The sequence below is a fragment of the Canis lupus genome, chromosome 6, assembly GCF_003254725.2.
Source record: "Canis lupus dingo isolate Sandy chromosome 6, ASM325472v2, whole genome shotgun sequence".
In the NCBI taxonomy this organism is placed as follows: domain Eukaryota; kingdom Metazoa; phylum Chordata; class Mammalia; order Carnivora; family Canidae; genus Canis; species Canis lupus.
The window spans coordinates 6,444,362-6,472,292 of NC_064248.1; the positions used below are offsets into that span (position 1 = coordinate 6,444,362).

A 27,931-nucleotide genomic window follows, 5' to 3' on the forward strand; every position below is an offset into this window, starting at 1 on the left:
GAATGGAGAGCAAAGAAGCTGCTCTCAAAATTCAACATTCACCCAAATATTTATTGAGCATGTTCTACAATGTGTGGACACATGTCTTGGAGCAGTTGCACTTGTATCCCGTTTTCAGAGGTCGACTTCAAGGTTATATTTTCCCGGAAGCCTCTGGACACCCCTTATTTGGATTAGGACTACTTTAGCCTATCATTCATAAAATGGCATTTAAAAGGCCTGTTTTCTGGTCTGGATGTTCTGAACTGGAAGCTCTTTGAAGGCAAAAACCCAGGTTTTGTCCTCAGCATTGACCACGTAGCCTTGCAGAACGCAAGCACCACTCAGTCAACGACTGCAGGATTAAATCAGACAGTGATGTAGAGTGCTAAGCGGAACCTGAGGATAGCAGGGGAAGGCTTCTCTGAGTTGGATCTGGATGTTAGTAGACTACGTGGTCAGTTCACAGGTAAAGTGATGAGAATTCCAGGAAGGGAGCCGGTGTGTGCCAAGTTAGGAGAATATACTGAATTAAGGTGTGAGATTCTGTGGTTAGAGCACAACAGTACTATCCGGAAAGCAAGGGAGCTGGAGAGGAGAGGCAACAGAACCGCGCACCCGTTCGGGTCAAATGCATAACACGTAGCTAAAGGCAGCAACCCCGGCAAGAGGGCAAAGGTGCCGACCTCCAAACCCCGAAAGGGAGCCCACGGGCAGCGCCTCGCACCTCGCCTTGCCCGCAGCACGTGCCGCCGCTCTTCGCGAACCGCGGCCTGCACGGGGGCAGACGGAGACTCCTGGGGCGCCCAGGGAGGGCCGCCCGGGGCGGGGCGCGCAGGCGCGCTGAGGCCTCGAGCCCCAAGAGGCGGGCGGGTGCGCGCGCTTCCTCGCGCACGCGCGCACGGAGGGGGCGACGGCTGCGGTGACGCTGCTGCGGCGGGCAGGCGGCGGTGCGTGAGGCGCGCGATTCCCTGGGTCTTGGGAGCAGTGCCCCGGCCCCCGCCGCTCCCGCTGCCGCCATGTCGGGCCGGTCGGTCCGGGCAGAGACCCGCAGCCGGGCCAAGGACGACATCAAGAAGGTGATGGCGGCCATCGAGAAAGTGCGGAAATGGTGAGGGGCCGGACCCGAGGGTGCCGGCGGGGTCGCCAGCCCAGGCCCAGAGGAGCGCGAGACTGGCTGGCGGGGTGGGCGCCGACCGGCAGGCGCTGGGGGGAGGGGGGAGCGGGAGAAGGCGGGAGGAGGGTGCAGCTCGCGTCGGCGTGAGGTCAGAGGGCGCGCCGGCTGCCGCCAATCAGGGGGTCGCCCGGCTCGCGGGCCCGCCCACCTGCCCGACGGCCGCGCGTCTCCCGGAGGGGCTGCGGGCTTCCGGCCGCCGTGGTGGCTGCGTGGCCTCGTTCGCGCGCCGCGCCCCACCCGGCGGGTCTCGGGAGCCTTGCTGCCTCTGAGCTGCCGGGCGTGGTAGCTGACAGTCTCGGGGGGTTTCCCGCCAGCCAGGCCGAGCGCTCTACGTGTTAACTCGTTTTAAGTTTGGTGAGAGCTGCTCGCTAAACCTACTTGTCACGGGAGCAGCCGTGGTCAAGGGAATCAAAACCCGCCTTTCCCCCCAGTGCACTGGCCCGCACGCCGCCAGCTGGGTAGGCTGTTGATAAAGCAGTCGTCGAGACCTACCCTCATTTGGAAACGGCTTGTGTGATGTTCATTGCAGGGCCGGTTGGCCGCCTGTTTTGTATCAGGAACTTCGATGCATCATCACATTAAAAGTTTAACAGCCAACTGTTTGCTCCAACTTCTTGAGTCTTTTAATCTGGCCGACTGCTAGTAATAGTTTTAAAGCCCAGGTAGGGGTTAGCCTTCCTTCCAGAGACCTCTATCCACTCCAGGGGCATCATTACTTCAGGTGTTGTTTTTGTTTTTGCGTGTCTCTTCGTTTCCCTCACAAGTACCTTTTTTTTTTTTTTAAAGATTTATTTATTTATTTATTTATTTAATTATAGACATAGAGAGAGGCAGGCTCCGTGCCAGGAGTCCGACGTGGGACTCGATCCCGGGACTCCAGGATGGCGCCCTGGGCCAAAGGCAGGCGCTAAACCGCTGGGCCACCCAGGGATCCCCCTCCCTCACAAGTTCCTTCCTTCCTTCCTTTCCTTCCGATTTTATTTATTCATGACAGAGAGAGAGAGAGAGAGGCTGAGACACAGGCAGAGAGAGAAACAGGCTCCACGCAGGGAGCTTGACGTGGGACTCAATCCCGGGACTCCAGGATCACACCCTGGGCTGAAGGCGGCACTAAACCACTGGGCCACCTGGGCTGCCCCTCCTTATTTCTTTATATATAAGAGCTTTATATGTAGTTGAGATTCATATATATTAAATAATTAATGATTTTTTTCCCTCCAAATCTAATCCTCCTAGGGTTGGGGTTTGTTTGTTTTTTGGTGAAACCTAAGAATCAGCACACCTTTCCTTTTCTTCTGGCCATCTCTGCTGAACCCTGACCCCCAGCCCCAGCAGTCTGGCCAGAGGACCATCCTCTCTCATCTGGAACTCTTGGCTTTCTTCAACTCTCATTACCCAGTCCATTCATCACATTGCACTCAGAGTGATTTCACTTTTCAGTGTAAATATTATCATAGCATTCCCCTGCTATAGAAACAATGCTTCAGTGACCTCTTCTTGCTCTTAGGTTAAAGACCAAAGATGGTCTTCCTACCTCACTGGACTGGCTCAGACTGCCCTCTTTCCCCGTGTGGCTTGCCATCTTTCAGCGGGAGCCACAGGAAGCCTGGTATCATCTACCTTCTCCTCCTTGACTAGTTAACTACTCATTCCTTGACCAGTTAACTACTCACAAAAATTGCTTTCTCAAGGGACACCTTTTAAGATTTCTAATCTAAATCAGGTCCCCTTCATAGAACTTTCCACAATTGTATTAGATTGAATAATAAGACATTTCCTTTTTTTTTTTTTAATTTTTATTTATTTATGATAGTCACAGAGAGAGAGAGGCAGAGACACAGGCAGAGGGAGAAGCAGGCTCCATGCACCAGGAGCCCGACGTGGGATTCGATCCCGGGTCTCCAGGATCACGCCCTGAGCCAAAGGCAGGCGCCAAACCACTGCGCCACCCAGGGATCCCAATAAGACATTTCCTATATTTGACTTTTTAACTTAACTGAAGTGGCAGTTTGATGTGGTTAAGTCTAATGATTAAGCAACTATGAAATGAGTTGTTTGATTTCTGTTTCCAATTGGAATGAGGCTCTGTGAGGGTAGGGACTGTACATCTTGCTGCCTGTGTGCCCAAGGTCTAGCACAGGATCATGAGGAAGTGGAGTGCTCAGTCCAGGAATTAATTTCAGTTTGCTAAGTCTGTAGTTGATTCTTCTTTCTGTTTGTTGAACGGCATCATCAATATCAGCAGTCACAACACTTGCTTTTTTTGCTTTTCTGGAACCTCACATTTGGATTTGAAACTTTCACAAGTCATTCTTCAGGCTCCCCAGCTCTGCTTGTCCATAATCTAATCCTTATTCAAGAATGTCACTTGCATTCCCCCAAAACTGGGGGAAAATTTTTTTTTAGGCTTAACTTTTTTAAAAAGATTTTATTTATTTATTCATGAGAGACACAGAGAGGCAGAGACATAGGCAGAGGGAGAAGCAGGCTCCCTGTGGGGAGCCTGATATGGGACTCAATCCCAGGACCCTGGGATCACCACCTGAGCCAAAGGCAGATGCTCAAGCCCTGAGCCACCCAGGTGCCCCTAGGCTTAATTTTTTTAAGGCTTAATGTTTTTTTTAAGATTTTATTTGTTTATTCATGAGAGAGAGGCACAGAGACACAGGCAGAGGGAGAAGCAGGCTCCATGCAGGGAGCCCAACGTGGGACTTGATTCCGGGAGTCCAGGATCACTGGGCTGACGGCGGTGCTAAACTGCTGAGACACCAGGGCTGCCCAAGGCTTAATTTTTTTAAGGCTTACCTCAAAAGTAACTTTACCTGTAAGACAAAACCTTAAAGCAGTCTTTGCGTGGCTCAGTCTTCAATCTCTTCCAGAAACTAGTGTAAGACTTGGAAGCATCGTGTTCTGCACCTGCGATTATTTCTGAATGGAATTGTGTTTCAACCTGGAGTTCCACAGGAGACCTAGGAATTCTCCTTCCATGTCATAGCCCTGCCTTATCATCTTTCAGCCTTTTTCTCTGCTTCCTTATCACTTTGATGTGTCACAACAATGTCCTTACTGAGTTTTTTATTCCTATGTGCTCCTGTGAGGGTCCATATCTTACATGTTCTTTATCTTCTGCAGGGCCTTGTTTTTCTTTGTTTTTGTTTTTTTTTTTTAATTTTTATTTATTTATGATAGTCACAGAGAGAGAGAGAGAGAGAGGCAGAGACATAGGCAGAGGGAGAAGCAGGCTCCATGCACCGGGAGCCCGATGTGGGATTCGATCCCGGGTCTCCAGGATCGCGCCCTGGGCCAAAGGCAGGCGCCAAACTGCCGCGCCACCCAGGGATCCCTGCAGGGCCTTGTTTAATAGGGCTTTATAAATATCAGTAGAATTCAATTAATTTTTGTAAAATAAAGTAATGCTTGGTAGATACCTGAGTGTGAAAATATGCTGGTACTTGATATGAGTGTAGTCAGTAAGATAAAAAGGGCTTTGGTACACTGAGAAAAGGCAAGCAGAAGATTCAGAGCCAAAGGAATTTGATAGAGAAGTCTTTCTGGAAGTGATGATTTTGCATCGAAAGGTAAGGTACAGGGTCACCTGAGTGATTCAGTCAGTTAAGTGTTGCCTTCAGCTCGGGTCATGATCCCAGTGTCCTAGGATTGAGCCCCCTGTCAGGCAGAAAGCCTGTTTCTCTTTCTGTCTCCCTTCCTTTTGCCTGCTGCTCCTCCTGCTTATGCTCTCTCTCTCTGTCAAATAAATTTTTTTTAATGTGTAATTTGATGGAAAGGAAGTTTATTTATTTGTTAAAGATTTTATTTATTCATTCATGAGAGACACAGAGAGAGAAGCAGAGACATAGGCAGAGGGAGAAGTGGGCTCCTCTCAGGAAGCCCCATGCAGGACTCAATCCCCAGACCCAGGATCAGGGCCTGAGCTGAAGGCAGATGCTTAACTGCTGAGCCACCGAGGCGTCCCTGGAAAGGAAGTTTAGAAGACATTCAAGATTGAAGAAACTTGAGGAACCTGGCTGGCTCAGTTGGAAGACCACGTGACTCTTGATTTTGAGGTTGTAAGCTCAAGCCACACGTTGGGTATAGAGATCACTAAAATAAATAAGCTTAAATTAAAAATTATTTTGAAAGACTGAAGGAATGATCTGAGAGGTAGAAAATCACATTATGAACAAAATATCTTTCATTATTTATTGGTTTTAAGAAGTGTCTTTCTTTCAGGGAGAAAAAGTGGGTGACTGTGGGTGACACATCTCTTAGGATATTTAAATGGGTTCCTGTGACAGACAGCAAGGAGGTAAGTGTGGAAGAAAATCAAAACAACAAAAAGGTACTGTTTACTTCCTTTTGTTCTTTCCTTCATTGTCTCTTAATTATAAAGGAATTTATTCCCCAAAATTGAGTTGAAAGTAGTTCATGGCACCTTTTGTGGTTGATCCATGCAAAGTCTGTCTTACTATTATTTCCCTCCTTTATTCCCTTTCCTTAACCTGTTCCTTTTTTTCAAGGCTTGATGAACCACAATGCAGGCCTGCTCCTTGTGATTGTCAGTTTGGAATATAACTATGCACATTGGTTTCCTTATTGTCTGTGGCTGCTTTTGAGTTATAATGGCAGAATTGAGTAGTTGCCATAAGACCTAAATGCTTGCAAAGCCTAAAGTATTTATCTGGCCCTGTGAGAAAAAATTTGCTAACTTGCTCTTATCTGATTAGCTGTTCACTATATAGTCTATTGTATGTGTTTTATATGTATATATACTTTTGTAATTCCTCTTCCATGGACTTATATGGATGGCTGTTTGTTTGTTTTTTTTTTTAAGATTTTATTTATTCATGAGAGACACACAGAGAGAGAGACAGAGACATAGGCAGAGGGAGAAGCAGGCTACCTGTGGGGAGCCCGATGTGGGACTCGATCCCAGGACCCTGGGGAATCATGACCTGAGCCAAAGGCAGACACTCAATCGCTGAGCCACCCAAGTGCCCTGTGTTTTATATGTATCTATACTTTTCTGATTCCTTTTCTGTGGGTTTATATGGATATTTGTGTATTCTTGAAAAATACATGGCTTTGGGGTACCTGGATGGTGTAGTTGGTTGAGTGTCCAGCTCTTGGTTTTGGGTTGTTAGATTGAGCCCCATGTCAGGCTCTGCACTCATTGTAGAGTCTGCTTCAGATTCTCTCTCTGTCTCCCTCTTCCCCTCCTGTTCATGCTGTGGTGAGTGTGATATCTCTGACTCTATCTCGAATAAGTAAATCTTTAAAGAAAAATACATAGCATTGTATCATGTTTGCTCTTTAAAATTTATAGAGCATTGTACTAAAAACCCATTTCTTTTCTTTTGTTCAACCTTGTTTTTGAGAACTATCCATGTTTCTATAATTGTAAATAGAGTTACTACCTTTGAATTTTATGTCGTATTCTCTTATATGCAGTGACCACATACATCTACACCTTCCCTGAGTGATAAACACTGAGATGGTCTCCCAACTTTTTTTCCCTAATTGTTTTCAAAAAGTTCAAATAGAAGACACATACAGAAAAATATATAAAACATAATATGGTATAATGAAAAAACATAAAGCTAGTACCCTTGTAAAAACCACCCAGGTCAAAAAACAGCATTGCTCATTTCCCCAGAGGCCTCTGTTTAACTCTTTCTGGCTTCCCTTCCCTCGCCAGAGGAAGCCTCCCTCCTACTTTTGCTTTTCTTATCACTGCTGTACGCATTTGTAAACACTTTTAACTTTATGTAAATGGCATTATAAAGGATCTATTTTTGTGTGTCTTGCTTTTTTTGCTCAGCGTTGTGTTTGTGAAATTCATCCATGTTGTCTTTGGAACCATTTGTCCCTTTTCGTTGCTATATGGAATATTATAGGCCTGTACCATGATTTACCTCTCTGGTCCTCCTGTAGATGGATATTTGAGTTGTTCCCAGTTTAGGGTAATAGGAACAATGTTCCTGGTGAACGTTCTTATTCAGTTTATGGGTCAGCATATGTGGGGGTTTTCCTAGGATTTGCTCCTAGGAGTGGAATTGCTGAGTGTTGAGAGTATGGGTATATTGAACTATAGTAGTAGCTAATGCTAAACTTTCTCAGAGTGATTGTACCCATTTTGTATTCCCACCAGGAGAGTTCTCAGAGCTCCAAACCCTCATCAACAGTTGCTATTATTTCTTACATGTAAAGATATTTTGGGATTTCAATTTGGTGACTATGTAATTACTAATGAGATTGAGCACCTTTTCAGTGTTTAGGCTTGAACTTTTCCAATTTCCTGTTTCAGGAAGTGCCTCTTTAAGTCCATTTGGTTGTTTTTTCCTTATGACTTGTAGGAATTCTCGGTGTTCTAGACAAACAAATCCTTTCTTGATTATATACTATCCATACCTTTTTCTATTCCACGGCTTCCCTTTGTACTGTCTTTACTTTAGGCTGCCTTGTCACAGAAGTTGTTAATTTTAATGTGGACAAAATAATTAATCTTTTCCTTTAAAGTTAGTAAGTACTATTAAATGTCTTAAAATCTTTTCCTTCTTTGAGCCCACAAAGATAATCTTCCATAGAGTCTTCTATTCAGTTCTTATTTATAACACACTTGGCATTGATTTTTGTATATTTTGAAGTATGGGCCAATTTTCATTTTTTTCCACCTGGATGTACATTTGTCCCAACACCATTTATTGAAAAGACTGTTCTTTTCCTCCCGCTTTGTAGAGCCACGTTTGCCATATTTCACGTGTCTGAATATGGGTGTTTCTGTGTGTTTGCATCCAGTTTTTTGGGAGCACAGGTGGTTGCAATGGACATCCCTTAAACCATTCTTCTAGATGACTTCTGGGATAAATGCCCAGGAGTGAGATTGCTGTTAAGGTGTACGTGCCAATTGTTTTTTCTAACTGCTGCCCAGTCTCTCTCTTAGGGCTGCACCAGTGTAGTTAGTACACTTCCCCAGGAGTGCCAGGGGGTTCACATTTCTATTTCACCAGCAGTTGATACTACCAGTCCTGCCAGTCTGCTAGATCTCTTTGTTTATTTTACATTTCTCTGATGACTCATGAGGTGAATGACTTCATCTCTTCAGGTTTCCATTCAGATTTCCTTTATATCCATTTAAATACCAAAAAAAAATAAAAATAAAAAAAATAAAAAATAGGGATCCCTGGGTGGCGCAGCGGTTTGGCGCCTGCCTTTGGCCCAGGGCGCGATCCTGGAGACCCGGGATCGAATCCCACGTCAGGCTCCCGGTGCATGGAGCCTGCTTCTCCCTCTGCCTGTGTCTCTGCCTCTCTCTATCTCTCAGTCTTTCATGAATAAATAAATAAATAAATAAAATCTTTAAAAAATAAAATAAAATAAAATAAAAAAAAAAATAACAAATAAAAAATAAAATAAATACCTTCTCTGATTTCTTTTGCTTATGTTGGGTTTCCTGTCTTTCCCTTTCTGATTTGCATGGATTATTTGTTAATATCCTAGGTACAAAAAACTCTGGTTAGTTTTGTACATTGCAGATACCTTTGTCTAACACGTTGCCTGTCTAATAACTGTGAGTAACAGCCTTTAATTCCTTTACATTTTTTGTGTCAAATTAGTTTTTTCTTACGGCTTTTGTTTTTCGTGGGTTTTTTGTTTGGTTGTTTTGTTTGTTTGTTTGTTTTTATAAAGATTTGAGAGAGAAAACAAGCAAAGGGAGTGGTGGTGGGGGGGAGCAGGTTCCCTGCTGAGCAGGGAGCTGGGAGGAGGTGCTCCATCCCAGGACCTCAGGATCATGACCTGAGCCAAAGGCAGATGCTTAACCAGCTGAGCCACCCTGGTACCTCAGCTTTTGCTTTTTGACTCTTGTTTCAAAATTATTCTGCATTGCATGATCATAAACAACATCTCCAAACAACATGTATTGTTATGTTTTGTGTTGTTTTTCTTTAGTGATGGAGATACGGATCTAATTTTATTTTTCCTTCGTACAGAGAGCTATTTGCCCTAATACTATTTACTAAATAACTTATCCCTTATCATAAAAAAAAAAAGGGGGATCCCTGGGTGGCGCAGCGGTTTGGCGCCTGCCTTTGGCCCAGGGCACGATCCTGGAGGCCCGGGATCGAATCCCACGTCGGGCTCCCGGTGCATGGAGCCTGCTTCTCCCTCTGCCTGTGTCTCTGCCTCTTTCTCTCTCTCTGTGTGACTATCATTAAAAAAAAAACAAAAAACAACATATCCTTTACTGATTTGTGATGTTATCTCTGTTGTGTGCTGTATTCATATCTAGATCTGATTTTGAGCTCTCCATTTTGTTGTTATTGTACTTTCCTCCTGGGCTAAAGTAACTTTTATTTACCATCAGTATTTTGTATTTATTAAGTAGGATGAATTTTCTCTCTTGCTGTAGGTTCTTGGGAAGATAGCCTTATCAAAATAACAATTCACTTCTCTTTTTATTTTTCTAAGATTCATTAAAAATTATGAATAGAGGGATGCCTGGGTGGCTCAGTGCTTGAGCATCTGCCTTTGGCTTAGGGGATCTCAGGTCCGGGGATTGAGTCCCACATCAGGCTTCCTGTGGAGAGCCTGCTTCTCCCTCTATGTCTCTGTGTCTCCCATGAATGAATAAATAAAATCTTAAAAAAACAAACAAAAACAAAAAAATTATGGATAGATGTTGGACTTTATCCAGCTGCTTTTCCTGCATTTACTGAAGTATTCATGCAATTTTCCTTCTCTCATCTGTGATGTATTAGTATGCTGAATTATATTACTAAATTTCTGATGTTGAAACTTTTACATTCTTGTATCCCTAAAAGATATTCTACTTGGATCTGCTTTCTTTCCCCCCATAGGATGTAGTAGTCCATTCATAGATATTACATTTAAGATATTTGCATCTGGTTCATAAGTTAAATTGGTCTATAATTTTCTTTTATTATGCTATCTTTACCTTGTTATGATATTAAAATTACATTCACCTCCTAAAACAAGTTAGGCAATTTCCCCTTTTTTGATTTCTAGAACAACTAGTATAAAATGAGGAAGTTTGGTAGAGGTCACCTTTAGTACTCTCTGGGCCTTTAGTAGAGGGATGTTGATTATCATCATGGTAACTTTAATGGTGATTGATGTATTTAGGTTTTCTCCTTTTTTTTGTACTTATTCTGCATTTTATATACTTCCTAGAAACTATGCATTCCAAATAGGCCATTGGTTCTTTAATAGGGTTCAGTGCTAGGTCATCCACATTCTTCATTTCTCCAGTTGTGTTTAGAAATGAGGCAGGGTACTTTTCGGTTGGCCAGTAATGCTGAAGTTTTAGTAGTGCATGACTCAGTCTTTGTACAATGAGGAATTAATTGGGCTGCTCAGATGCCAACAGTACCTCTGAACACTGATCAGAGTTTTCACATGTGTTGGTATGCAGTTAGTTATTCATAATATTATTATGTACCTTAAAGTCTTCGTTATATTGATAATTATTTTACCTTTTTTACATGTGTTGTTTTTCCCATAATATGATCTGATTTTTTTATAAATTTTTTTTTAATTTTTATTTATTTATGATAGTCACAGAGAGAGAGAGGCAGAGACACAGGCAGAGGGAGAAGCAGGCTCCATGCACCGGGAGCCTGACGTGGGATTCGATCCCGGGTCTCCAGGATCGCGCCCTGGGCCAAAGGCAGGCGCTAAACCACTGCGCCACCCAGGGATCCCAATATGATCTGATTTATTGTCTCTCCTAAAGCCTTTATTTTAAAAATCTTGTAATTTTTGTTGATCTTTTGTTTGCTTTGTTCTCTATTTAATTAGTTTTTGCCATTATTTCCTTTTTGTTTTACTGAGTTTACTCTGTTCTTTTTCTAGCCTATTGTATTGAACTTCCTTTTTTTCTAGTTTTAAAAAATTATTTTTATTTTTTTTAAAGTTTTATTTATTTAAGTAATCTCTCCCCAACGTAGGACTTGAACTCACAACCCTGAGATCAAGACTCACATGCTCCTCTGACTGAACCAGCCAGATACCCCCTTTTTTTTTTTTTAATGTACTTTGCTTTTGGGGCACCTGCCTGGCTCACTTGGTAGAACGTGCAACTCTTGATCTCACGGTCATGAGTTTGAGGCCCACGTTGGACATAGAGATTCTTTTTTTTTTTTTTTTTTTAGGTTTTTTTTTTTTTTTTTTTTTTTATGATAGTCACACAGAGAGAGAGAGAGAGGCAGAGACATAGGCAGAGGGAGAAGCAGGCTCCATTCCCCGGGAGCCCGACATGGGATTCGATCCTGGGTCTCCAGGATCGCGCCCTGGGCCAAAGGCAGGCACTAAACCGCTGCGCCACCCAGGGTTCCCGGACATAGAGATTCATTAAAAATGAAGTATATTTCACTTTAGTCATCTCCCAAATTTTGACATGTATGAATGTCATCAGTGGGGTAATTAAGGTTTTTGTTTTTTGGTTTTTTTTTGAGGGAGTAATTAAGTTTTAAGTTTTTCATAAACTTAAAACTCTTTTTAAGAGTTTGGTTTGATTTCCTCTTTAATCCAAAGTTTACTTAATATAATTATTTTTAATTTCTAGATGTGTTAGATTATTTTTGAACTATTTCTTTTTAATTGGTGTACTGATTGGGATGCCTGGATGGTTCAGTGGTTGAGTGTCTACCTTCATCTCAGGGTGTGATCCTTGAGTTCCAGGATAGAGTACTGCATCGGGCTCCCTGCAGGGAGCCTGCTTCTCCCTCTGCCTATGTCTCTGCCTCTCATGAATAAATAAATAAAATCTTTTAAAAAATGGGTGTACTGATTTTATTAAATTGGTAGGATATTAGTTCTTTGGGATTATTGGAACTTTTTTGGTGATCTGTTCTGGTACATGATTTTCAGATCATTCACTTGTGATTAAAATATACTCTCTAGGGGATCCCTGGGTGGCTCAGCGGTTTAGTGCCTGCCTTCGGTCCAGGGCGTGATCCTGGAGTCCCGGGATTGAGTCCCACATCAGGCTTCTGCATGGAGCCTGCTTCTCCCTCTGCCTGTGTCTCTGCCTTACTCTCTCTCTGTCTGTGTCTCTCATGAATAAATAAATAAAATCTTTAAAATAAAATAAAATAAAATAAAATAAAATAAAATAAAATAAAATAAAATAAAATATACTCTCTAGATATGAAATTAAATAATTGAAGCATTTATTATGTTACTCAAATCTTCTGTATCTTTGCTTTTTTTTTATGTTTGTCTTAACTGTTTCTGAGAAGGGTGTGTTAAATTGTTGACTTGTTTGCTTCTTCATGGCTGATGAGTCACTTGTTACTTTATGTTTGAAACTCTGTTTTTGATGTATTTATGATTGTGCCATTATTATTATATTATCTTCACCTGTCATTCATTTTACCAGCATGTAATGTCCTTCTTTGTCCTTTATATCCAGCCCTTTTTCACCTCAAATTCAACTTTGACATTATAATTTCTACCCTGTCTCCTTTTGATTTATGTTTGATTGGTATGTCTTGAAATTCTGTTTCGTGTTTTTTTTTTTATTTTTTTTTATGTATGATAGTCACACAGTGAGATAGAGAGAGAGAGAGTCAGAGACACAGGCAGAGGGAGAAGCAGGCTCCATGCACCGGGAGCCCGACGTGGGATTCGATCCCGGGTCTCCAGGATCGCGCCCTGGGCCAAAGGCAGGCGCTAAACCGCTGCGCCACCCAGGGATCCCTGTTTCGTGTTTTTTTATTGGGTCTATCAGCATTAGGTTTTGCTGTGGGTGACAGAAAACTCAAAATAGCAATGGCTTAAGAAGTTTATTTTACTCTTTTTCTTAGAGGAATAGAAGCATGCAATCCAGGACTCGTTATGGATCTCCAGAAGTCCCCAGGGCCCAGACTTCTTCCAACCTTTCTGCTCCTTTTTTTTTTTTTTTTTTTTTTTTTAATTTTTTAAGAGAGTAATGACTTAATTTTAGTTTATTTTAAATTATGATAAAGGATATGTACCATAAAATTTACCATCTTAACCATTTTTTAAGTGTACAGTATATTTTTTTTATTTTTTATGTTTAAGTGTACAGTTTCTCCAGGCTTCTTCATCTTGCAAAACTAAACTCTATACCCATTAAATAACTCCCCATTCCTCTGCTCTAGTTTTGACCTTGTATTCCAAGGTCAAGGTCCAGCCATTCATTCTACATATTTAGGCTCTAGACAGCAGAGGATTGGAAGGATGGGCAGATGGAATTTTCATGAATTTTAGTAGGAATCTCCTAGAAATTGCCTCGGGACATATATACTTGCTATGTGTGTTTGTAATAGTTTGTATGACATGTAGGGTCCAGGAAGGCTGGGGAAGTGTGACCACCTAAAAATTCTATTAATATGGACAAGGATTTCTGCCATAATATGCTCTTCTTTTCTGTCTTCTTCTCATGATAGCTAAACAAATTTTTCTTTGTTGATTTGAAAGTTCTGTATTTTCATTTTTCTATTGTCTGCCTCTAACTTAATAAGACTTATACTTACTATATTTCCCTGTCAATGTGTGAAGCTTATCAAAATTTGCATTTAGGGCACCTGGGTAGCTCAGTGGTTGAGCATTTGCCTTTGGCTCAGGCTGTGATCCTGGGGTCCTAGGATTGAGTCCCACATTGCAGCGTGCTTCTCTTTCTGCCTATATCTCTGCCTCTCTCTGTATGTCTCTCATGAATAAATAAATAAAATCTTTAAAAATCTGCATTTACCCTTGGAACTTGGTAATACTCAATACTCATGACACATTTTTAACCACTTCTCTTTCACCCCTCCCCCCACTTCCATCCCTACCCTGTCCTTAGTTTTGACTGGAATTTCAGATCTGATATTCAGTTCATGTATTTCAGTTTTTACAAATATTTCTTGTTTTAGTCATTGCTTAGTTAGACAAAGTAAGTGTTACTGATTATATACTAACTGTACCTATTTATTATTGGTTTCTCCTAGATTCATGTCTTTTCTTGGAATGTATCCTTCAAGAGTTTTGTTAAAGAGAGCTTTTGTGGAGAAAACTTTCTGAAAATATCTTTTTACTCTTGAAAATACCTTTGTTTCATTTTCATGTTTATCTGATCATTTTACCTACATCTGAAATGCTAGGTTCAAAATTATTTTCTTTCAGCATTTTGAAACTATTACTCAATTGTTTTGCTTCTGGTTTTACTATTGAGCAATCTAATGTCAGACTAATTCTTCTTGATTCTTCATAGGTGGTCCTCTTGTATTCCGGGAAACTTCTAGACTTTCTTTCCTGTCTTTGTTCTCCTAGGACTTCTGTAAGAATATCCTGTGGTGTTCATATCTAGCTTCTTTATTTTTTCCCTTTCCTTTTGTTTCATCTCTTCATTCTTTTCTCTGTGTTCTGATTTCTCAGTCCAATTTTTGCTCATTTTTAGCTGTATCTATTTCTGCTACTAGACTCATTCACGTAATTTTTATTTTCAATAATTGTTCATACAAAATTTCCTCAATTGGTGGTTCTTCAAAACAACTTTCCAGTATCCTTATCTTTCTGAGAAGACTTTTTAAAATTTCTTTTCTTTTTTTTTAGGGAGAGAGCATCAGGCACAAGTTGGGGGTGGGGAGAGGGGCAGAGGGAGAGAAAGAATCCTAAGCAGGCTCCACACTCAGGCCAAGCCCAAAGTTGGTGGGGGGGACTCAATCTCATGACCCTGAGGTCATGGCCTGAGCCAAAATCAAGAGTTGGATTCCCAACTGACTGAGCCACCCAGGCCCCGAGACTTAACGTTTTATTTAAATTCTTGTGTTCTGTTAGTCTCCTTCTGGCATAGCTTGTTCTGTTTATTGTCTTTAATGGTGCAGTGTCTGGTTAGTTTTTTCTGTGCACTCCTTTTTTATTCCCTGGGGACTCTGAGCTGCCTTGGCGAGCAGTACCTAACTGAAGGAGGATATAAGCTCCAGGCTCTGGTTTCCCTCTGAGTGAATTCAGATTATTGAGTGAGCTTCAGGATTCAGCCTTTCCCTTGCCCCCTCTTCCCCTGCCTCCCAGGGAACTCTCTAGTACCAGTCTTCAGTGCTACCTTTATCTGGGAGCTGCCATCCTTCCATGTCATTGCCAGCCCCAGGGGACTGGTGGATGAAAGTTAGGGGAGCTCTGGAGTCATCCTTGATTTTTCATCCAGCCCTGGCTCTAGTGGTTCTATTACCCAAAAGGGCCAAAAGTCAGGCAGTTAAATCTCTTGGGCATGAAAATGGGGTGAGAAGCACCGGTAGAAGTCCCCTCCCCATCTCTGCCCAGGACCCTTTTCCCTTTGTGTTTCCCAAGGGCTTCTCACAGTGTTTGCTGAGGCCTCTCAGTTTATCTGCCCTCCAGTGGTCCATGGTCGTGTGCCATCTTCTAAGGTACTAATATAGACCTGCTACATTAGGAAAAATTGGAAATGATGATCAAAATGGTGAAGTGGGAAGGATCAAGGAAGTGAGATATCACTGATGAGAGAGTAGATTGGCACAAACTAGGGACGCCTAGGTGGTTCAGCGCTTGAGTGTCTGTCTTTAGCTCAGGACGTGATCCTGGAGTTCTGGGATCAAGGTCCACATCAGGCTTCCTGCATGGAGCCTGCTTTTCCCTCTGCTATGTCTCTGCCTGTCTCTCTCTGCCTCTCTCATGAGTAAATAAATAAAATCTTTTTAAAAAATTGGCACAAACTTCATGTAGTGTACATTTAAAAGTTTTCAGTGGGGACGCCTTGGTTGATTGGGCATCTGACTCTTGATTTTGGCTCAGGTCATGATCATGGTGTATTGGGCTCTGTGCTCAATATGGAGTTTGCTTGGGATTCTCTCTCACTTTTTCCCTCTGCCATTCACTCTGCCCCTCCCCACGCTCAAGCACATGCTTGCTCTCTCTAAATAAATACATTTTTAAAAATTGTGTTTATGCAGCTTCTGTGGTTAAATGTGAAGTGTAATTGCTTTAAAATCATGTCTGCATATGGGAAAAATGAAGGGAAAGTGGTGCATGAATTTGTGTAGTTGATGCATTGCAAAGAGAGGATTGAAAGTTATAACAAAAATTAAATGTGTGTATAATAAATAAACATGTATAAATTAGCAAATTTGAGATTACCCAGATTTAAACTTTTGGCTGTTGGGATTCTCTCATTTGCAAATGTTTGGATGGATTTATTTCCTTTCCTTTGGGCTTGTTTGTTGCAAGCTAGCGCTTACCTTCGCATGTGATTTCCCCACGTGTGTAACCTACATCCTGTTTGAAGGAAATGTTATAGGCAAAGGTAGACATCGGGTGATCATTCTGAATGGATGGATTGATTGGTCCTATCACTGCTTATATTATATATAAAGTGACTTCTTCTTGGGTCCAATCATAGGCCCATTCTTTCCCTTTTTCCTGCTGTGCTACGAAAACAGGAATCCTTCTCAAATGAGTACTCTGTATTTCTCATCCATCCACATAGGGAAGGGTGAGATAGAGCATTCTGCTCAGGGTAGAAAGCAGAAGAGAACCACAGGAGCTCTAGTGGAAGCCTGTGTATCTGCCCCTTACTTCTGAGTCATGACATTAGTGCTGGCAGGATCCATTTTACAAGATAGAGACACCAAGGCTTGAGGACACCTCGTCCAGGATTCTGTTATTCTTTGGCTCCTGGATTTTCACACTGTTGTCATTATTCCTATTCAGTCCTAATCCAGACCTCTGTGGTGTCTCACATAGCACCCTTCTCCCTTTCTGTGGGTCTCCTACTTGGCTCTGTCATATTCCTCTTTTTTTCCTTTTCTAGAAAGAAAAGTCAAAATCGAACAGTTCAGCAGCCCGGGAACCTAATGGCTTTCCCTCTGATGCCTCAGCCAATTCCTCTCTCCTTCTTGAATTCCAGGGTGAGTTGCATCCATATGTCTTCCTTGCAGGAAAAGCAGCACTTAGCTGAACCCATTAAGAATGAGAAGAATAGTTCCATGTGTCACTTCAGTGCCTGCTGTTCTGCTGGTATCTTGCTGGCACTTCACATCATCTTTTTGTTTAAACCACATAACAACCCTGCAAGGTAGATGATTGGAACTTCGTTTTCTATTTAGGGAAACCAAGGCTCAGAGAGGTGAAGTTCTATATCTCAAAGTACATAACCAGTAAGTGACAGACCCTGTGTTAGGTCCTGGCTTTCTGGATCAGAAGCTCTTTTCTTTAGATTGTATGTTTGATAATGATAGTGTCTTAGAGTAGGCCACCCAAAGCCAGGGCCTCTCCTCTCCACTTTGAGCAAAGTTCCACCTCCTGAACCGGTCTTCAGTAAATGCCCCACCTGGCACTGCAGGCCCAGGACTACCTTCACACCTGTGTGGTGGCTGCTGTTCAGAAGGACTTGCATGTGAACTTCTTGTTTTTATCCTTACCTCAGCCTATGATGTAAAGCAGGCAGTTATCAGCCCTGTTGAAGGAAGCCTATGCTCAGAGAAGTGTTTGCCTAAGCTTAAAAGTAATGGAACTTTATTCTTTTTGTAGTAAAATGCTGCTTCTGTTTTAGGGTAGAAGATCCTGATCTTTGTAGAAGTAAAGACTAGAAAGGGTGTACAATTTTCCCTTTGGAATGAGACTGGGAGTGTGCAGGTATTCCCCCTCCCCACCTCTCCACTGCCTGCTAAGGTCAATGAGTATGATGGAGAAAGGAGAATACAAGGGAACAGTCTTCTAGCTATGTGTGGGGTGTCCAATAATCAGTTCTGGGAGCTCTGGGAGACATAGGAGGCTCCATTTCCTCAGTCTGGGCACCATCCCATCCCTTTCATTCAGTGAACATTTAATGAACTCCTACTATGTGCCAGATAATGTGTGTTGCCCTGGATATCCCAGGACAAGTAAGCCACAAAGCCTGCTTGCACAGAGTATTGTGGAAGGAAATTGGCGTATAAAATAATGAATGTAGGTGTGCATAGGTTACAACAGGAGCATAATAAAGAGGGTAGTCATTTCCACCCAAGGGAGCCTGGAACACAGGGCTCCATGGAGGAAGTGATGCTTGAGCTGAACAGTGGCATGTATCGGGGCTCTCCAGGAAGACTGGAAAGAGCAAGTCCTACCAGACATCTGTGCATGAAGCGGATCTTAGGTTAGTTCCCTTGGCCAGAGCCAACGCTTGTGTGTGTTAGAACAGCAGGCAGTGAGTTTAGATACCACAAAAGATTTTGTGGGTTGCAATAGGGCCATCTGTGCCTGCCCAGGGAAACCCTGGAGTTTGGATTATATCCTTTGGGCAGCAGAGAACCACTGAAGGATTTAGAATGATCACTCCAGCAGTAGTGAGAAGCACAGGTGTGAGTACAGGAGACTGAAGGAAGGACAGTCAGGTGGCTGTTGCAGGAAGCCAGGCTAGAGATAATGAGGCCTGACCTAAAGTGGCAGGAGAGGAAGGAATGAACATAAGTGATGTCAGAGCAGTTGGATGGACCAGATTTGTTGACCAGCTGCTGCAGGTGAGGGAGACAAACAAGTTTTTGACTCCTGAATTTTTAACTTAGGTGGTGACTTGTAGCCTTCAGACAGACCTTCTCAGGTGTGAATTTCTTGGTCCTTGAGGTAGAGCCTGAGTGTGACCACCTCCAGGTCCTCCTTGAGATAGCCAAGAATGCCAGGCAGATTTTAGCATTTTCTCTTCATCCTGTGTTGTGAGAAAGGTTGGGAGGCACAGCTACATCACTCCTTCCCACTGGACAGTGAGAAAATACCAGGTCCAAACTATAATTGGTAAGTAATAAAGACAGGATTACTAAGCCTCTCTTGACCTTCCTGAGATCTAAATGTTGCATAAACTTAAAGGTTTTGGCTGGATCTGGTGCTTAGAATATGATGTGAGACAGAAAATGTTTAAATTAATCAACTTAAACTGTTAATAATTTGCCCTGCCTTTGTTTGTTTGCCTTTGGCTCAGGGGATGTCTTGAGCAGTGATCATTACATTTGGTTGTGACTGTGGCTGCCTAAGGAGACACCAGGCCCTCAGCTCTGTACCAAGTTGCTCTCAAGAAAAATTACTACTCTCAGCTGTTGCCTTTGTCATGTTTGGTTTTCAGATGAAAACAGCAACCAGAGTTCCGTGTCTGATGTCTATCAACTCAAGGTGGACAGCAGCACCAACTCAAGCCCCAGCCCCCAGCAGAGTGAGTCCCTGAGCCCAGCACACACCTCTGACTTCCGCACAGATGACTCCCAGCCCCCTACTCTGGGCCAGGAGATCCTCGAGGGTGAGTTGCAGTTGACCCTGGATGAGCATCTGGAGGAGCCTGTGTCCTTGATGTTTACTTCTTTAGAGGAGAAGGTTAGAGAAGGCGCCCTGGGCCTGAGAGTCTTGAACCATTTGTTAATGGTTTGGGCTTTTCTGGGGAAGCGTTGTGTTTTCTACCCTCATGGAATGAAAAAAGAAAGCAAACAACATAATGGATCGCCAAACTCTGTGTAAGGCACTTTTCATATTTGATGCCTGGTATAATTCTTTCAAAAACCCTATGAAAGGGCAGCCCGGGTGGTTCAGCGGTATAGCGCTGCCTTCAGCCTGGGGCATGATCCTGGAGAACCGGGATCGAGTCCCACATCGGGCTCCCTGCATGGAGCCTGCTTCTCCCTCTGCCTGTGTCTCTGCCATTTTCTCTTTCTGTGTCTCTCATGAATACATAAGTAAAAATAAAATCTTAAAAAAAAAACAAAAACTACGAAATAGGGATGCCTGGGGTGGCTCAGCAGTTGAGTGTCTGCCTTCAGCTCAGGGTGTGGTCCTAGGGTCAGGTCCTGCAGTGGGCTCTTTGCGGGGAGCCTGTATCTCCCTCTGCCTCTGCCTCTGCCTCTGCTTCTCTTTCTGTGTCTCTCATGAATAAATTCTTTAAAAACAACAACAACAAAATTCTATGAAATAGTAGGTATTATCTCCATTGTATAGATGAGGAAGTGGAGTCTTAGAAAGGTTAAACTGCTTGTCCAGGATTGCATAGCTAATAACCGGTAGAAGTGGATGTGTCCAGTATCCCTCCTTCTGACTTCAGAAATTATGCTCTTTGCATTGTATCCTTCACATTTCTTTTTTTTTTTTTTTTTTTAACTTTTATTTATTTATGATAGTCACAGAGAGAGAGAGAGAGAGGCAGAGACACAGGCAGAGGGAGAAGCAGGCTCCATGCACCGGGAGCCCGACGTGGGATTCGATCCCTGGTCTCCAGGATCGTGCCCCGGGCCAAAGGCAGGCGCCAAACCGCTGCGCCACCCAGGGATCCCTCCTTCACATTTCTTCTGATAACATATACTAATTCTCCAGCTGGTGGTGTTCTTCACCAACGTACCTTCACCTAGCTCTTAGGGAAGCTCCCCCAGCTTGAGGCAGATTCCGCAGGAGTCTCCTGCCTGGGGAGGAGAGGTTGTGCAGTTGTACTCATCTTACGGCTTTTGCGGTTGGGGGTGTGGGGAAGACAGAGAATCTTAAACAGGCTCCACATGGAGCCCAACATGGGTCTCGATATCACAACCCTAAGCCGAAATCGAGTTGGTTGCTTAACCAACTGAGCCACCCAGGCACCCCTGACCTTGCTGCTTTTTCAGAGCCCTCCCTCCCTGCCTCAGAAGTTGCTGATGAACCTCCCACCCTCACGAAGGAAGAACCGGTTCCACTAGAGACACAGGTAAGAACACAGTTTCCCAGTTTCTAAAAAGAAAAAAAAAGTAAGGAGTCTGTTGATGTGAATTGGATCTTATAGCATTGAATATGGGGGGAGGCAACAAGGGAAAATGCTGTCTGCAGGAAGGTTGGGGGTGGGTTTCTGGGCTGTAATTAGGGGGAATGGGGAGGTTCTGGTAGAGGGGGGTGGCCCTATTATAATTTCATACTCTGACTATTCCTAGGTTGCTGAGGAAGAGGAAGACTCAGGTGCCCCACCCCTGAAACGCTTCTGTGTGGACCAACCCACAGTGTCGCAGACAGCATCAGAAAGCTAGCAGCATCCTGGTGCCCTTTGCCTCCTGGCCCCCTGCCTCTATTTATTGCATTCTGGTTCTGGGCGTGCTTTGTTGCTGGGATAAGGGCAAGCACTGGGGTCCAGAGCCTGCACATAGGAGCCTTCTGGGCTGGAAGGTTGGACATAGGACTTGGGATTGTAGCATCATCTTCCTGTCCCTGGCACCTGTGTCTGCTTGCTCCTGAGAAAAGGAGTACTTATGTCTTTTTTGCACCCCAGTATCAGCTGTCCCAAGGTTCATCTGTCACCTCCAGGTAGCAGTCTCTGCTCCAGAACCTCTGGACTGAGCTGCTGGCGCTTGTACAGGAGGAAGGAGATGTGGAAGGTACCCTCTAGAGGACAGAGGGCCTAAGTTACTTGAACTTAAATGGAGACTGTAGGTTTATGAACTTTCCCATTGGGCTAGGAGCCTGTAAGCTGCTGTTGGAGAAGGCCTGGTGGAGACTTTGGAGGGAAGGGAAAGGCTCTTCTCTACAAGAGGGCAGAAAAGTTTGTATAGGTTTCCTGCTGTCCTGGCACTTCTGCCCATTCTTGAGGATATCCTGCCTCTCATGGGCTCTCCAGCTGCTGACAGTCCTTTGTCCCCTGCTGTAACCATCCTCTTCACCAAATACACACACGCACACGTAGAGCTTTCCCTGTTCTCACCTGTACATTTTATTCCAATATCCCCTGCTCCCGCTACAGTCCCCTGCCTCCAGCCACAGACTCTGCCCCAGCAAGGATTTAAGGTTCTGACAACAGTACCCATCCCCCACAATACTCCTTCAGCTCAGACTTTCTAGAAAGTTCCCTCTTCTTTGAAATCTGCATGTTTAATTCAACTTTGTGATTTTATTTTTTGTTCAAAAAAGTTTAAGAAAATGGAAATGGGCAACAGTGAGTGAAGACATATTTTAGCACTGAATAGAATATTTTTAAAATTAAACTATTTGAAATACATCTTGTTGTTTGAGTGCTTCATTCTTGAAGGTCATGGAGGCAGGGGCTAGTAGGGTGTTGGCTGAGTGCCTACCAATGATCTTACTTCCACAAAGAGATTTTCTGATAGAAATAATTTGGAGACCCCCTTTGAAGTTGTCATGTAGTCTGATTTATATTTCTGTCCCTGTGTACAAGGAATTCAGCCAATGTATGTTTGCCATGGCTCCAGGTCCTTAGGAGGCATTCATGAATGGTTTTTTCTTTTTTTTCTTTCTTACTTTTTTATATTATGGTAAAATATACATAACATAAAATTTACCATTTTAACCACTTAAAAGTATACAGCTCCTTGGCACTAAGTACATCCATGATATTGTGGAGTCATCACACGGAGGCCAGGAATTCTGTCCCTCAGGAGACAGACTGGTGAGGGAGTAGACCCCTACACAGAACCTCCTAAAGCTTCGTAAAGAGGGTGCTGGAGTGGGGCCCACAAAGGAACGTGTGGGAGGATGAAAAAGATGTAATAGAAACCATTCTCTTCTCTTGTTGATTTGTACTTTAGTACCACTTCTCAATAATATTATAAGAAACCAGGCTAGCCATCTTCAACAACATTCCAGAATCTTGATGGGATAAGGGTTAGAGAAGAAAAAGAGAAGAATCGTCAAGCAGTGACCGCAAGTTGTTCACAAATAATTCAAAACACTGCCTCTGGGTATCAGTAGGCCCAATGCATATGCACATTTGAATTATTAAGAAAAATAGGAGCCTGCTAACTAAATGCGCTGAATATGAATAAGCACAAAAAATCAACAGTGCTTAATGGATTTTGCACAGGAGCGTTTTGGAGTATGGAAAAGTTGAGCACTTAGGGAGCAGATTTCCATGCTTAAGTTACTCTTCATCTTGGAAAATGGCTTTTTTTTTTTTTTTTATAAATATTGGTTGAAAGTATATTCTGGGTTCTTTGTGTATATGGTACAACAGGTAGAAAAGTCTCTGCCTTTCAGGAGCTTACAGTATGGTAGAGAAGGTAGACAGGAGCACCTGTCACCGTGGGTAGAGAAGGTAGAGAACTGCGAGGGTCCAGAGAAAAAGCTTTGAGATCACAGGATGCTCACAGCAGAGGTGGCAGTCAAGGCTTGGCCTTGAAAATTTTCCCTGATTATAAGGAAAGACTACTCAGGATAGGTTAGCACAGGCAAGCAAATGGAGACAGCAAAGCATGGGGTTATGTGTAGGGAGTAACCAGGGAACTGGGTTTCTATTTTCTCCAACTTTTCGAGACTTTTCAAAACTATAGAAAGCTGAAAGAGATAGCTCAATAAACTGTCTACCCTTCATCTAGCTACACCAATTACTAACATTTGACACATTTGCATCTCAATATACATTTTTTTCTTTCTTTTTCTTGGGGGGGGGGGGGGTGGGTGAGTACCTGAAAATAGGTTGCTGTCATTCTGACACTTTGAACTCTGAATACTTGAGCCTGTATGTCCTAAGCACAAGGACATTCCTCAATGTGACCAGAGTAACACCATGATACTCAAGAACTTTAACAATGATACAATAATATTTAATATGAACATATTTAAATTGCCCCAACTGTCCCAATAATAACGGTAGTTCTCTTTAGCCCCCATCCCTAGATCTAATCTAGGATCATTCATTGCATCTAGTTGTCATGTCTCTGTAGTCTCTATTTGTTTATTAAGATTTTATTTATTTTAGAGCACAAGCAGGGGGAAGGACAGAAGGAAGACAAGCAGACTCTGCTGAGCAGGGATCTGGACGTGGGGCTCCATTCTAGGATCCTGAGAGCATGACCTGAGCCAAAACTGAGTCGGATGCTTAACTGAGCCACCCAGCTGCCCCTAGTCTTGTCTTTTTCTTTTTCTTCTTTTTTTTCTTTTTCTTTTTCTTTCTTTTCTTTTTCTTTGTTTCTTCTTCTTTCTTTCTCTTTTCTTTCTTTCCTTTTTTTCTTTCAAAGATTCTATTTATTTATTCATGAGAGACACACAGAGACAAGAGATGTAGGCATAGGGAGAAGCAGTCTCCCTGTGGGAAGCCTGATGCAGGACTCAATCCCAGGACCCCGAGATCATGACCTGAGCCAAAAGCAGACACTTAACCAAAGAGCCACCCAAGCGCCCCCCTGGACTCCTTTTAGAACCTTCTTTTGGAGGTGGGTAGATAGGTGTGTCCCGTGTCACTGATATTTTTGAAGGGTCTAGGCAGTTATTTGTGGAATGATCTGCAAACTGGGTTTTTGAAATCTTTTTTCTAAGGATTTCAGGTGAAAGTTTTTTTGGTTAGAATGCTACAGAGGTGATAAGTATTTTTCATTGCCTTGTATTGAAACATTGTCCTCTTGTCTCATTATTGGTAATGCTGAGATTGATCACTTGCCTAAGATGTCCAACCTTCTCAGCATTAGGGTGCTTTTACATAAGTATTCTGTTAGGGGCTGATAGACTGTTCACTTAGACCAGTGATTTTAGCATCCATTAATGATCTCTTTCTGAATCAATTACTTCACTGGAGTTTGCAAAATGGTGAGTTTTCTAAATCTCTCCTTCTACATTCATTCACTGGCAGCCTTCTGTAAATAACAGATTTCCCTTCTCTCTGCTTCTCTCCCTCCCTCCCTTCCTTCCTTTCTGAATACTACTACAGGCTCATGGTTTCCCTTTGCATTCAATGTGTTACAATCTGTGGCTGTCATTTTTTTAAATTTTTATTTATTTATTCATGAGAGACACAGAGAGGCAGAGAGACACAGGCAGAGGGAGAAACAGGCTCCATGCAGGGAACCCAATGTGGGACTCGATCCCAGGTCTCCGGGATCATGCCCTAGGCTGAAGGCGGCGCTAAACCGCTGAGCCACCGGGGCTGCCCTGTGGCTGTCATTTAAAAAAAAAAAAAATTCAAATTGTCCTAGATTTAGCCAGTTAGAATCTCTTCCTGCTGGCTCCTGTGTCCTTCTGACATGTCCCTGTCACGATTTGAGCACTTCCTTACTTTCAAACACAGTACGTTCCTGACCCACTTTGACCTTTGCCAGCCTCAGTCCTTTTCCCAAGGAGCCCTGGATCATTTTGGTGGGAAGTGTATTTAGAAACCTAGATAAACCTGGGTGCCTGGGTGGCTTAGTTGGTTAGAAACCTCGATAAGCTTAGTTTACTGGAGCAGGAGGTTTAAAGGAAGTAGTAGACAGGACAGATCATGGAGAGCCTTGAAGGCCAGGCCAAAGAGTTTGGTTTTACTCTTTTGGCTTTATGGAGTCAACCATTGAAAGGGGAGGCAGAGGAATGATTGCAGTGTGCAAAATGCCATGGAGAGGAAAGAGGAGGTGGGGGATAAATTGGAACACATGATAGGTGTGCAGGTATTGAGAGGAGACTTATAGCTCTGTCAGTTTATGAATAGAGTGGTATAGATACATAGAAAATGAGTTGAAAGATTGAAGCAAACCAACAAAAACAAAAGAAGAAAGAAGATGTGATCAGTCCACTATGTGGTTCATCTGTGAATAATGTATAATCATAAGTTATACAGTGAATAGTGATTTAACCGATTGCAATAATTATTTTGCGAATATGATCTTGTGTGCGGTACTTGTGGGGGATGTCAGAGGGTTAAGTCCTCATCTTCCATTGAAGAAAAGCAACAGCTAATAATAAAGCTGAGAAACTAAATAATAGTAACATACATGCTTAGAAACATGGAGGTAAATATTAGCAGTAATAGTTGACTTTAAAAATAAAACTTTATATTACCAGCAAAAATAGATTTATTAAAGATTAGAGAATCCCAACTCTGAACACACAGGTCACAGCAAAAACCATAGGCGCCCTACTGAACACAGCAGAGGAAACCTCCTTTACAGAGGAAAGGAAGGTGGGAAGGCTGTTATAAACAACATGTCCATTGGTGGAAACTGGGAGTTCCAAGTGTAGTGGCTTCTCATTGGCTTTGTGCTGACTGTTTCTCATTGGCTGGGCTGTTGCTGGGGGAGAAGGAAAGCTTTCTTCCTATTGCTGGGGTAGTAAAGTATGGGCTTCTTCCTGTTGGGTGTGCAATTTACCAGTCATAAGTTGTGAGAGCTCCCCCTTCTGGCCTCCTAATTCCATTTTAAATGAAGTTACCTTTTAACCAATTTTAACACAACTTAAAGAATTGAAAATGGATGTTTGTGGGAGCGGGAAGTGGATGCGGGAGAGTGCCCCAGGACTGCTTTTTGTAGAACTATTTATTGTTGTTTTTAAAAGTACATTTATATGTTTCCTTTTTGGGAACTATGTTCATTTTGCCATTCAAAAGACATAATTTTAATGTAGTTTAAAATATTTTAAAAGAAGGGGGGGGGCAGCCCAGGTGTCTCAGCAGTTTAGTGCCACCTTGGGCCCAGGGCATGATCCTGAGAACCCAGAATCGAGTTCTACATCGGGGCTCCCTGCATGGAGCTTGCTTCTCCCTCTGCCTGTGTCTCTGCTTCTCTGTGTGTGTGTGTCTCATGAGTAAATAAAAACAATCTTTAAAAAATTAAAAGAAGAGGAGGACCTGGCTGGCTCAGTTGGTGGAGTATGTGACTCTTGATCTCAGGGTCGTGAGTTCAAGCCCCATGTTGTGCATGGAGCTTACTTAAAAAATAATAAATATTTTACAAGAAGGAAGTCATTATAGTAGTAGTTTGGGCCAGAAATAATAAAGGCCTGAAGTAGGATGATGCAGGGATGGCAGGAAAGGGATAATTCAAGATTTTAGGTAGGTACAAATGATATCTGGTTGACCCTGTGGCTGTGGAGCTCAACAGAGGTCAAGCCTCAGCCTGTGAGGTTGTGAGTGGGTAACTAATAGAAATGAAAACCATGCAGATAAAGCACATGATGGAGCAAAGGAGGATGGTAAGATGGGTTTTGGATATTTTGAGTTTGAGGATCCAACAGGACAAGGAGGAAAAGACCAGCTGGAACTGGCTAAGCAAGGGTTTGTGTCTGCATCAATGAAGGAGGGGGTAGGTATGTGGCAGGGCACAGCTCCACATGACACAGACCACAGAAACAGATCTTGCTAACTGAGCTCTTGTCCTAAAACTGCCCAGTGGAGGTCTGCATAGGGAAATGTGCTATGCTTCTCTAGACAGTCTTTTTCCTGTGCAGCGAAGCAGCCATAATTGACTTGGAGCAGTAGCAGCTTTGTGCAGATACCTGGAAACTACACATTTTAATCTCTGCCCTTTTTTATTAGCTTGTTTATTCACATGATGGGAAAGAAAATACATTGAACAACGAATTTCACTACAATTATGATTTAAAAAAACCTTGAGAGTTTAGTGAAAGCGGATATGAGCTGGAACAATTGGGAAAAGGCATTAGGAAGGAAGTGCAGCATTTAGATGCCCAGAGGGGGAAAAAAGTACATTTCCGGCAGTGGGTGGGAATAAAGCTAATGAATTCTGGGAATTAGAAGGAAGTAGTCCACCTGGGGTTGGCTGTGTCAAGAGCTTGAAGACTGAACAGGAAGAGTAAATTCAGAAGAGTTTTGTCTGCAATAGCAGTCAACAAAAATATTAGAGCAGGAAACTGGTAATTACATTAAGTTAGTCTGTTCCACTTTTTTTTTCTTTAAAGTATTTATTCATTATTATTATTTAAGTAAGGTCTACACCTAATGTAGGGTTTGAATTCATGACACCAAGGTGAAGAGTTGGGTGCTCCACCAACTCAGCCAGCAGGGTACCCCTGATTCTCCCATTTTAGATCTCAGCAATACCAATACCAGGGCTGGATTCTAGACCAAGGTGGCCCCAAGTGTTCAAGTCATTATGGTCCCTATTCTCAAGTGCA

General features: G+C 42.9%; 1 protein-coding gene across 2 annotated transcripts; it reads left to right on the top strand.

Annotated features, from left to right (window-relative positions):
• The first annotated feature begins 854 nt into the window (after positions 1-854).
• On the top strand, positions 855-22,097 carry BCL7B (BAF chromatin remodeling complex subunit BCL7B). Of its 2 annotated transcripts, none has more exons than XM_025425826.3 (6): positions 855-1,090; positions 5,387-5,462; positions 16,947-17,043; positions 19,230-19,400; positions 20,743-20,822; positions 21,043-22,097. In XM_025425826.3, exons 1-6 carry the CDS (start codon positions 999-1,001, stop codon positions 21,133-21,135), a joined length of 609 nt encoding a protein of 202 aa, XP_025281611.1. In that variant the 5' UTR covers positions 855-998; the 3' UTR covers positions 21,136-22,097. The 2 variants fall into 2 exon arrangements, with proteins under 2 accessions (XP_025281611.1, XP_025281612.1); XM_025425827.3 differs by having other exon boundaries at positions 856-1,090; positions 5,370-5,462.
• Positions 22,098-27,931: the final 5,834 nt, after the last annotated feature.